Genomic DNA, 12,068 nt, shown 5'->3' with positions numbered 1-12,068 from the left:
CACCTTCAGGGCAGGTAGTCGACTTCCACTGGCATTCCCTTCCTTCCAGCCCACACTGAGGCCAAGAAACCACCCAACAGCCTGGCAGTGCTTCTGTGGTTTTGTGCAACACCACCCAGTCAACAGCCAGAAACCACCCAACAGCCTGGGGATGCTTCTGTGTTTCTGTACAACACCTCCCAACCAACAGCCACAAACCACCCAACAGCCTGGCAGTGCTTCTGTGGTTTTGCGTAACACCTCCCAGCCAACAGCCAGAAACCACCCAGCAGCCTGTGTGGCTTTGTGCAACACCTCCCAACCAACAGCCAGAAACCACCCAGCAGCCTGTGTGGTTTTGTGCAACACCTCCCAGCCAACAGCCAGAAACCACCCAGCAGCCTGTGTGGTTTTGTGCAACACCTCCCAGCCAACAGCCAGAAACCACCCAGCAGCCTGTGTGGTTTTGTGCAACACCTCCCAGCCAACAGCCAGAAACCACCCAGCAGCCTGGCAGTGCTTCTGTGTTTCTGTACAACACCTCCCCGCTAATAGGCAGAAACCACCCAGCAGCCTGGGGATCACAGTCTCACAGTATCAGAGTATCATCAGGGTTGGAAGAGACCTCACAGATCATCAAGTCCAACCCTTTACCACAGAGCTCAAGGCCAGACCATGGCACCAAGTGCCACGTCCAGTCCTGCCTTGAACAGCTCCAGGGACAGCGACTCCACCACCTCCCCGGGCAGCCCATTCCAGTGTCCAATGACTCTCTCAGGGAAGAACTTTCTCCTCACCTCCAGCCTAAATCTCCCCTGGCACAGCCTGAGGCTGTGTCCTCTCGTTCTGGTGCTGGCCACCTGAGAGAAGGATGCTTCTGCGGTTCTGTACAACACCTCCCAGCCAACAGCCAGAAACCACCCAACAGCCTGGGGATGCTTCTGTAATTTTTATTCATCACCTCCCAGCTAATGGCCAGAAACCACCCAACAGCCTGGGATGCTTCTGCAGTTTTGTACAACACCTCCCAGCAGTTTTCCTGAGAGAAGGATCGTGCTTTGAAACTCTTGCTTTAGCAAAGTGGGAACACAGAAGGTGGAGGTTGGTTTTTTGTGGTTGTTGTTGAGCTAAAAGGCTAAGGAAGGATGTTAAGTTTGCTTTTTTTTTCTTTTTGGTGGGATTTTTTTTTCCTTTGTTAACCTTTTCTTTTAAATTATCTCCGTACCATTAAGTTAAAACCTTTTACATTCACTCATTCGTATAAAAACCCTTGGTTAAATCTCCTGCAAGTGATTTAACACTGATTGCTGCAACGCAAATTGCACTTCTTTAAAACAAAAACAAGAAACAAAAAAACACCAAAACAATGATTGTAGATGTGGAAGAGAAAAGAACAACAGCAACAACAACAGGGAAAAAAAAAAAACACAACAACAAAACAAAGTCTGATTGCTACCCTGTTTACAAACTTCTGGCTGGCTCCGTGCAGCGCAGCCGACGCCGACTCCCATCAGCCACTCACAGTGTACTGTACGCAAAGTTAACCTCTCGGTCTCGCCAAGGGAGTAAATAGTTGAGACACCATCCCCCACCCCGCTCCCCACCCCCTCCCCAAAAAAAACAAACTCCAAAACTAAACCCAACCCCAGAATCTCCTCAACCAGCTGGACCTTGTGAGACTTGTACCAAAGGGCTGTGATTTCTTCCAGGGGCTCTGAGGAGCAGCGAGGCGTTGATGAGGGGGGGGGGAACCCACGGGGTGCAGAGGGTTTGAGTGTTCGGCTCAAGGCTTAGGCACTTCTGAGGCTGCTCAAAGAGTATCTTTGCTACCTCTGGTAGCCTTTGCTGCTCCTTCCTGGGGTGCTGAAGACTTCTGCCGAATGGCTGGGGAGGGGGAGAAGGTGATGGGAGAGGGAGGAGGGCAGGCTGGCAGGAAAGGCAGCGCTGCTGGGTGAGTCAAGGCTGTCTTCCTGGGCTCTGGCAATAGGTCAAGGTTTAGCTCTTCTCTTTTGGGTTTTTTTCTTCTTTTTGTTGGTTTTCTCTCTCTTTTTTTTTTTCTTTTTTTTTTTAATTTTAATTTTTTTTTTAATATGGGGGTTTTGGGGTTTTTTTTTGGTGAGGGTTTAAGGCTTCATCCTCTCCATGGGCATTTGCTTTCCCCCTATTTTTCTTGCATAGATGAGGAACTGGATGCTTGGGCACAGCCTCCTGGGGAGGCTGAAAAGCACCTCTGCTGCCAAGGCACGAAAACAACTTCAGAGGAATGGTCTCTGCCAGCACTCTTGCTGCCACCACAGCCGCTCCACAGAAGAAACCAGGCGCGGGCAGCTGGGGGCTGCCAGGCAGTGCCAGGCTCCAGCCTCCGCTGCACTGGGTCACGCCAGAGCCAGGGCACACCAGGGGTCCTGCCGCACGGACGCCGTCACCTCGGCCGTGGAGCTCAGGCTGACTCCCGTGTACAGCCCGTCCTGACCAGAGTACTTCAGGTTGCTGCTCTCGGGGCTGGTGCTCTCTCCTGGGCCAGACATCACGGAGGAGCTCGCCTGGAGCGGGAGGAAGAGCAGAGAGAGGTTCGGTGAGAGGGCGAAGCTGCGCGGGCACTGCGGCGGCAGCGCAGCAGGCTGGCGGCACAGCCCAGGCTGCAGGGGCTCTGTGGAAGCCTGAGGCTGCTTTTGGCTTGTCCCTGTGCCTCGCAACCCTGAACCTGCCAAAGAGGTCTGAGGGCCAGCGAGCTCCTTCGGCCCTGCTGGTGGCAGCGACAGACTCTGGAGACCAGCGCGGGGAGAAAGTGCCTGGCGGGCAGCAGGAGCTGGCAGGTGGCCGTGGTGAGCCAGGGAACCGCTGTGTGGGGGAGCCTGTGATGGGGTGTGTGTGACTGTGTCTGTGACTGTGTGTGTGTGACTGTGTGTGAGTGTGTGACTGTGTGTGTGTGTGACTGTGTGTGAGTGTGTGACTCTGTGTGTGTGTAACTGTGTGTGAGCGTGTGACTGTGTGTGTGTGACTGTGTGTGAGTGTGTGAGTGACTGTGCGTGTGACTGTGTGTGTGTGTGACTGTGTGAGCGTGTGACAGTGTGTGTGTGACTGTGTGTGTAACTGTGTGTGAGCGTGTGACTGTGTGTGAGCGTGTGACTCTGTGTGTGTGACTGTGTGTGAGCGTGTGACTGTGTGTGAGCGTGTGACTGTGTGTGTGACTGTGTGTGAGCGTGTGACTGTGTGTGAGTGTGTGACTGTGTGTGAGCGTGTGACTCTGTGTGTGTGTGACTGTGTGTGAGCGTGTGACTGTGTGTGTGACTGTGTGTGACTGTGTGAGTGACTGTGCGTGTGACTGTGTGTGTGTGTGTGAGCGTGTGACTGTGTGTGTGACTGTGTGTGTGTGACTGTGTGTGAGTGTGTGACTGTGTGTGTGACTGTGTGTGAGCGTGTGACTGTGTGTGTGTGACTGTGTGTGAGCGTGTGACTGTGTGTGTGTGACTGTGTGAGTGTGTGACTCTGTGTGTGTGTGACTGTGTGTGAGTGTGTGAGTGACTGTGCGTGTGACTGTGTGTGAGCGTGTGACTGTGTGTGTGTGTGACTGTGTGAGTGACTGTGCGTGTGACTGTGTGTGAGCGTGTGACTGTGTGTGTGTGACTGTGTGTGTGTGACTGTGTGTGAGTGTGTGACTCTGTGTGTGTGTGACTGTGTGAGTGACTGTGCGTGTGACTGTGTGTGAGCGTGTGACTCTGTGTGTGTGACTGTGTGAGTGACTGTGTGTGTGACTGTGTGTGAGCATGTGACTGTGTGTGTGACTGTGTGAGTGACTGTGTGAGTGACTGTGTGTGAGCGTGTGACTGTGTGTGTGACTGTGTGAGTGACTGTGTGAGTGACTGTGTGTGAGTGTGTGACTGTGTGTGTGACTGTGTGTGAGCGTGTGACTGTATGTGTGTGACTGTGTGTGTGACTGTGTGAGTGACTGTGTGAGTGACTGTGTGTGAGCGTGTGACTGTGTGTGTGTGACTGTGTGTGAGTGTGTGACTGTGTGTGTGTGACTGTGTGAGTGACTGTGCGTGTGACTGTGTGTGAGCGTGTGACTCTGTGTGTGTGACTGTGTGTGACTGTGTGAGTGACTGTGTGTGTGACTGTGTGTGAGCATGTGACTGTGTGTGACTGTGTGAGTGACTGTGTGAGTGACTGTGTGTGAGCATGTGACTGTGTGTGTGACTGTGTGTGAGCGTGTGACTGTATGTGTGTGACTGTGTGTGTGACTGTGTGTGAGTGACTGTGTGAGTGACTGTGTGTGAGCGTGTGACTGTGTGTGTGAGCGTGTGACTGTGTGTGTGACTGTGTGTGAGCGTGTGACTGTATGTGTGTGACTGTGTGTGTGACTGTGTGTGAGTGACTGTGTGAGTGACTGTGTGTGAGCGTGTGACTGTGTGTGTGACTGTGTGTGAGCGTGTGACTGTATGTGTGTGACTGTGTGTGTGACTGTGTGTGAGTGACTGTGTGAGTGACTGTGTGTGAGCGTGTGACTGTGTGAGTGACTGTGCATGTGACTGTGTGAGTGTGTGACTGTGTGTGTGACTGTGTGTGAGCGTGTGACTGTGTGAGCGTGTGACTGTGTGTGAGCGTGTGACTGTGTGTGACTGTGTGTGTGACTGTGTGAGCGTGTGACTGTGTGTGAGCGTGTGACTGTGTGAGCGTGTGACTGTGTGTGAGCGTGTGACTGTGTGTGTGACTGTGTGTGTGACTGTGTGTGAGCGTGTGACTGTGTGTGAGCGTGTGACTCTGTGTGTGACTGTGTGTGTGACTGTGTGTGAGCGTGTGACTGTGTGTGTGCGTGTGACTCTGTGTGTGACTGTGTGTGACTGTGTGTGTGACTGTGTGTGTGTGACTGTGTGTGTGACTGTGTGACTGTGTGTGTGACTGTGTGTGAGCGTGTGACTGTGTGTGAGCATGTGACTGTGTGTGTGACTGTGTGTGTGACTGTGTGTGTGACTGTGTGTGACTGTGTGTGTGACTGTGTGTGAGCGTGTGACTGTGTGTGTGACTGTGTGTGTGTGACTGTGTGTGTGTGACTGTGTGTGAGCATGTGACTGTGTGTGAGCGTGTGACTGTGTGTGAGCGTGTGACTGTGTGTGTGACTGTGTGTGTGTGACTGTGTGTGTGACTGTGTGTGAGCGTGTGACTGTGTGTGTGTGTGACTGTGTGTGTGACTGTGTGTGAGCGTGTGACTGTGTGTGAGCGTGTGACTGTGTGTGAGCGTGTGACTCTGTGTGTGTGACTGTGTGTGAGCATGTGACTGTGTGTGTGACTGTGTGTGTGTGACTGTGTGTGAGCGTGTGACTGTGTGTGTGTGACTCTGTGAGCGTGTGACTGTGTGTGAGCGTGTGACTGTGTGTGAGCGTGTGACTCTGTGTGTGACTGTGTGTGAGCGTGTGACTCTGTGTGTGTGACTCTGTGTGTGTGACTGTGTGTGAGCATGTGACTGTGTGTGAGCGTGTGACTGTGTGTGAGCGTGTGACTCTGTGTGTGACTGTGTGTGAGCGTGTGACTCTGTGTGTGTGACTCTGTGTGAGTGTGTGACTGTGTGTGTGACTCTGTGTGAGCGTGTGACTCTGTGTGTGTGACTGTGTGTGTGTGACTGTGTGTGTGCGACTGTGTGTGAGCGTGTGACTGTGTGTGTGTGACTCTGTGTGTGTGACTCTGTGTGAGCATGTGACTGTGTGCATGTGTGTGACTGTGTGTGACTGTGTGTGTGTGACTGTGTGTGAGCGTGTGACTGTGTGTGTGACTCTGTGTGAGCATGTGACTGTGTGTGTGACTGTGTGTGAGCATGTGACTGTGTGTGTGTGACTCTGTGTGAGCATGTGACTGTGTGCATGTGTGTGACTGTGTGTGTGACTGTGTGTGTGACTGTGTGTGTGACTGTGTGTGAGCGTGTGACTGTGTGTGTGTGACTCTGTGTGAGCATGTGACTGTATGCATGTGTGTGACTGTGTGGGCATGTGACTGTGTGTGACTGTATGTGTGACTGTATGTGAGCAACTGTGTGTGTGACTGTGTGTGAGCATGTGACTGTGTGAGCGTGTGACTGTGTATGAGCCTGTGACTGTGTGTGTGACTGTGTGTGAGCATGTGACTCTGTGTGTGTGACTGTGTGTGTGTGACTGTGTGTGTGACTGTATGAGTGTGTGACTCTGTGTGTGACTGTGTGTGAGCATGTGACTGTGTGTGTGTGACTGTGTGTGAGCGACTGTGTGTGAGCGACTGTGAGTGTGTGACTGTGAGTGTGTGACTGTGAGTGTGTGACTGTGTATGAGCCTGTGACTGTGTGTGTGACTGTGTGTGAGCATGTGACTCTGTGTGTGTGACTGTGTGAGTGTGTGACTGTGTGTGTGTGACTGTGTGTGAGCATGTGACTGTGTGTGTGTGACTGTGTGTGAGCGACTGTGTGTGAGCAACTGTGAGTGTGTGACTGTGAGTGTGTGACTGTGTGTGTGTGACTGTGTGTGAGTGACTGTGTGTGAGCGACTGTGAGTGTGTGACTGTGAGTGTGTGACTGTGAGTGTGTGACTGTGTGTGTGTGACTGTGTGTGTGTGACTGTGTGTGAGCATGTGACTGTGTGTGTGTGACTGTGTGTGAGCGACTGTGAGTGTGTGACTGTGTGTGACTGTGTGTGTGACTGTGTGTGACTGTGTGTGAGCATGTGACTGTGTGTGAGCGACTGTGTGAGCGTGTGACTGTGTGCATGTGTGTGACTCTGTGTGACTGTGTGCCTGTGACTCTGTGTGACTGTGTGACTCTGTGTGACTGTGTGACTCTGTGTGTGACTGTGTGCCTGACTGTGTGCCTGTGACTCTGTGTGTGACTGTGTGACTCTGTGTGACTGACTCTCTGTGTGTGTGACTCTGTGACTCTGTGTGTGTGTGACTGTGTGACTGGCTGTGTGAGTGTGCATGTGAGTGCGTGAGACTGTGTCCCGCCTCCACTGCCCCCTCCTGAAGGAACACAGATGCCAGCACTGAGAAATGCCCGAAGTCAATCCTCACCCTCCCAAGTGCCCCTGGAGGAGACACAGCCTCCTAGAAAGCTTTTGGCTGGAAAAGCCTTCTGAGCTCATCCAGCCCAACCGTTCTCGGACTCTACCGAGGCTGAGGCTAAACCAAGTCCCTCAGCACCACGTCTCTCCTCTTTGAAACAGCTCCAGGGACAGGGATTCAGCCACCTCCCTGAGCAGCCTGTTGTGTCCACCTGAGGCTGCTTTAAAACATTGGAGAACCAAAGTCAAAATGGAATTTTGCTGTTCTCTAAGGGTCAGAAGAGATACGACCTGCACTGCCCTAGCCGTAGAGGTGAACTCCCCAGCTCCAGTGGGGCACCACCACACCTCTGAGCCTTTTTGATCCCTCACCTACAAGGCCACAGGCAGGGGAACCCTGCTAAGCACAAAGCTGCAGCTCTGAGCCGCCCCGGGAGCAGCCCATGTGTCTCAGCAGAGGAGTGGAGGGTTAAAAGACAAAGAAATGATCATTTTTTCCATGAGGCTGAGCAGATCCACTGAAGAGGAAAAATTCACAGTGCCAGACAGGGAAGGGGGCAACGTTTTCACCTGATAAAGGAAATGTTTGAGAGCTGACTTCATGCAGAATTCACTCTTGGATCTGTCAGCTTTAAAGCCTTAATTTACTTGTTAATGGATAGTCCTCGGATGAGATTTCTTACAAAGAAAAGAAGGGAGGGGGGGGGAAAAGGCAGCAAAAGCCACTCCTGAGCTGCAACTGCAGGAGCTTCCTGCCTGCTGTTGAAGTTGAAAGTGTACATATTTAATCATTTTACAAGAGCAGAGCTCTTGGCCTGCTGGAGCCATGCCAGGCTCAGTCCTGACACAGGGAGAGCTTCAGTTCCTCAGAGGTGAGTCCCCAGCGGTGCTATCCACAACGCAGGGACCAGAGGACACCTTCTGAAGGAGATGCTCACTGCCAGCAGCCACTTTGGGCTGCAGTAATCTGCACTCCCAGATTGTCTTCAGCTTTTGCTGAAAGGGTTGAATGCTGCTATTCATCCACCCAGCCATCAACCGGGGGCTCAGCTCCAGCACAGCCTCACAGACTGCACTGGCTTGGAAGGGACCCTCAAAGGGCATCTTGTCCAACCCCCTGCACTCAGCAGGGACACCTCCAGCTAGAGCAGGCTGCCCAGGGACACAGCAAGGCTGATCTTGAATGTCACCAGGGATGGGGCCTCTACCACAGCCCTGGGCAGCCTGTGCCAGTGTCTCACCAGTGTCACTGTACAGAACTCCCTCCTGATGTCCAACCTAACTCTGCCCTGCTCCAGTTCCAAACCATTGCCCTCGTCCTATCCCCACAGGCCCTTCTGAACATTCCCTCCCCAGCCTTTCTGTAGGTTCCTTTCAGACACTGAAACGCAGCTCCAAGGCCTCCCCAGAGCCTTTTCTCCAGGCTGAGCAGCCCCTGTCACCACCCAGAAATGCAGAGATGGGTGCCTCCCAAAACCAGCCAACGTAGCTCTCATCTTAAGGAAGATGTCTTAGCTCTCCCAAAGACACAATTTCCGCTCAGCAACGACAGCTCTCCATATCCTCTTCCCAGGGACTATGGATGGAGAACTACAGAGCAGCACAGAATGGCTGGGGTTGGAAGGCATCTCTGGAGATCATCAAATCCATCCCCCTGCCCAAGCATGGTCACCTAGAGAAGGCAGGTTCACCTAAACCCAAGGAGGTAGGCTTCACACCATCCTCTGGGGCTGGCTTTTGGTCTTGCACCACCCTCATTTCTCAGCAAAAGCTGTTGTGCATTTCCAATAGCTCAGAGAGCCTCCACGGAGGGCATGATCCCGAGCAGCCCCAGTGCCCCTGCCGTGGAGGAAGGGTTTCAATGAGAGCTGGGCAGTGTTTGTTCAGCCCAAGCTAAAAATACCAGGAGCTGCTTTGAAAGCTTCCCATTTGCCCATATTTGCCACCGCCGTTCCGGTAGGCAAATATCTTATCACTGCCTGCTTTTTTCCAGCCTTGGAAAGTCTAATTCAGCCCTTTCCTGATACAGCCTTACAAAGGTGGGGTGCAGGGACCTGCAGTTTCCATGTGGGGTTATCAACTGCCCCTCCCTCGGGCACCCCAGAAGGGAGGCACGTCCTGTTTGAAGACTGCCCGTCCCTGCCCGACCAAGGTCGGATCCTGGCTCCACGGAGCCAGCGTGGGCAGGGCAGAAGCTGGGCAGGACCTGGAAACCCCACCCCGGTAATGCCATGACAAATCCAGGCAGCTGAGGCAGCTCCCCAAGTGAGACAAGGAAAACAAACTGGTGAAAAGCACACGGCTGAAGCATGGCTCTGCCCCCGAGCCTGCCTGCCTGCCCCTGCCCGGGCTTCTCCAGCTCTGGGGGGTGGGAGCTGGCAGCTCCCGGGGGCCGCTGTCCGCTGGGATAAATAAGCCGAGCAATGCTGCCGCAGCCAATGAGCTCTTCCAACTGCCACCAGCTGGCTCCATCCATGGAGAGGTAATGGGTTCATTTTTATGGCTGCAGGCTGACAATAGGATAGATCAGCTTCCTGAGGGAAAAATCAGCCGAGTCCACTGGGAAGAGCTTGCCTCCCAGAGAGAGGAAGGCTGTGTCTGTATCTGCAGAAGCCCTTTTCACACTAACCAGCAGGAGCAGGTGATGGGGCAAGCCCAGGGTGGGTTGTCTGGACTAGAGGGGGCTGCTCTGTAGAGGACCTTCCCACCACACTCACAGCAAGAGTTTAGCCACAGAAGGACACAGACACCTACATCACATCCAAACCTGCTGCCAGGTCCCTGGGCCAAATCCGTCCGCACTGGAGCTGGCCCCGAGCAAAACCGAGCTGCTCAGCCTGTGCTGGCCAGCACCTGGGCAACAGCACCAGGGGCTCAGGGAGGGCTCCTGCTCTGTCCCACCTGCTCCGTCCTGCACCAAGTGCCCACCACAGAGAGCAGGGAGGGACACCCTCCCCCAGGCCTGACCCCACACCTCTGCAGCCCAGAGGCAGAAGCTCTGTGCCAGCAGCTGTGCTAACAGCCGTAGGGAGTGGCAAAGGGCCTTGGTCTAGAACTTTGCTCTCTCAGCTAGACCTTTGCTCCATCCACCTCACAGCTTCCAAATACTCCATGAATTTTGGACATTACACTAAGCCTGCAGTAAGCTGGGATCAGCAGATAGCCTTTTCCTCTCCAGTGAGCCCAGTTCAGCTGTGCTACACCTAAATGGAAGCCATGGTCAGCTGAAACACTCTTGCCGAAGCTTCTTTAACATGTTGTGCCGAGCCGTGGTGGAGTCCTTCACTCTCCAGCCTCAGCTCCCTGCACTCCCCACCCCCCCCACTTTCTCCCAGTGCTGTCACTCCCTGGTTTCTAAAGAGCAAATCTTGACTCTCCAAGACCGCAGGTGGTTGGGTTTCTTCCGACACAGCGACCCTCTCAGTCTGTAAGGTTGTCATTTCTTGTTAGCCTGACTGAGCCTTTGCTGCAGCTGTGGAAGCTCACAGATCTTCTGATCTCCCCTTTGTCTTCTAGCAACGCAGATCTGTTCCTAAGGGAGGCAACTTGCAGCATGGCTTGGGAGAGCTGATGACCCCACTGCTGCCAAGGGCTGCATGAGTCATTGGCTTTATTGCTTTGGCCATAAACCAAACCCAAGCCAAAGGTGTGTGGCCACATGCACAGGGAAGTGTTGGGCAGAGCCAACAATACTCCCTGATGTTTTTTCCCCACTCAAACAAGCAAAACAGAAAAGCTGAGTTGCTTTGTTGTGTCTCATGCAAGAGGACATGCTCTCTTTTGGACACAGGTACGTGGAGCAGGGAGAATGAGAGACTGAATGTACGAAACTGAGTGGGGAGGAGAGAACAGTGTCCAGTTTTGCCCACTGGAGAGGGAGGAGGCCAGGAGAAGACTTCAGCTGGATTATCAGATCTGCCAGCATAGTGCCCTGGCTACCAAACTATTTGGTGTTTTAGGTTGCCATGTTCCTCATGCCTCCTGTTGATCTTATTCCACCTGGATTAGCTAAATATTTACTCATGCCAGGACTGAGGCACCGTGTCCCCATTTCCAGGTGAAAGTCCTACCAACCACACTAGAGAGTCTTCCTCATGGGAACTGTGTCCCAACAGCTATCCAGTAGTTCACTGCCTACTGAAGCCTTCTGATCTGAAGGACCTTCATCCACTTGACTTCCTGTTCTGTAGGGGGTTAGGAGATTGTCTTCTAAGAGGCTGTCCTTGGTTCACCAAGAGTGGGAGATGCTCTATGGAGGCTGATTCACACAGAACTAATCAGGTTGGAAAAGACCTTTGATATCATCCAGTCCAACCTATTCCACCATAGCCTGCACCAGTGTTCAACCAGTCTGCTGCCTGAAAAGCAGCCAAGAACACCATCTCTAACCACCTCATGAACTCTCTTCTGAGAACAAAAGAAAGCAAATGCAGGATGAGCTAATTCAGCCCAGCTTGTCAGGCACTGTGGGGACAGAATTCCCACTCAGTGGCCATTTCAAGCAGCTCCCTCCCTTCCCACTCTACAGCACTGAAGAGCCAGCCCTGAACCACCTTGAGCAGCAAGGTGAACCTTCAAGAGAAGCAAGTGTCAGTTTTACCTACAAGACAACTGTCCTAAGCTCCTCTCCAAAGGACACAGTAGAGCCTTCTGAAAGAGCTCTCGTGGTGCTCTGAGCCTTTACTGACATCAGCCCTGGCTCGAGGAGTCTCCATGGCCTGCCATAAAAAGCAGCTTTTAGAGCAGTTTTCATACTGCCTTTTATCCTAATAAGGGAATGAAGTCCTGCTGGTAACCACCCGAGCTGGAGCCCCTGCATGGAGATGGAAGGGTGTGCACTGCAGCCCAGGCCCTCTGCTCAGCAGCTGCTGCTGCCCTGCTTTCCTCTCTGCAGTTTCAGCAGCATCAAAGGGAGAGCAGGTAGGGATGCAGATGCAGGCTGGCTGAAACCTTCCCATCTTCATTTTCTGGGGATCTTAAGCAACTTCATCTAGCAGGCAGCTGGACCTGCTCCATCTTAGTAAGAGAGGACCCCAGCAGTACACAGGAAAGCAGAAATAGGTCTAAATCCTA

The 12,068-nt window shown here is 53.0% G+C and overlaps 1 protein-coding gene across 2 annotated transcripts in view; it reads right to left on the bottom strand.

Moving 5' to 3' along the window:
* Positions 1 to 915: 915 nt before the first annotated feature.
* Positions 916 to 12,068, bottom strand: part of GATA6 (GATA binding protein 6) — a 28,333-nt gene continuing 17,180 nt past the window's right edge. For both annotated transcript variants that reach the window (XM_064170576.1, XM_064170577.1), the window contains exon 7: positions 916 to 2,522. In XM_064170576.1, coding sequence (XP_064026646.1) covers positions 2,355 to 2,522 — 168 coding nt within the window. In that variant the 3' untranslated portion in view covers positions 916 to 2,354. The remainder of the gene's footprint in view (positions 2,523 to 12,068) is intronic.

The sequence above is a fragment of the Pogoniulus pusillus genome, chromosome 34, assembly GCF_015220805.1.
Source record: "Pogoniulus pusillus isolate bPogPus1 chromosome 34, bPogPus1.pri, whole genome shotgun sequence".
Taxonomy (NCBI): Eukaryota; Metazoa; Chordata; class Aves; order Piciformes; family Lybiidae; genus Pogoniulus; species Pogoniulus pusillus.
Note: the sequence above shows the minus strand (reverse complement) of the source record. Positions and strands in the feature narration are given on the sequence as shown.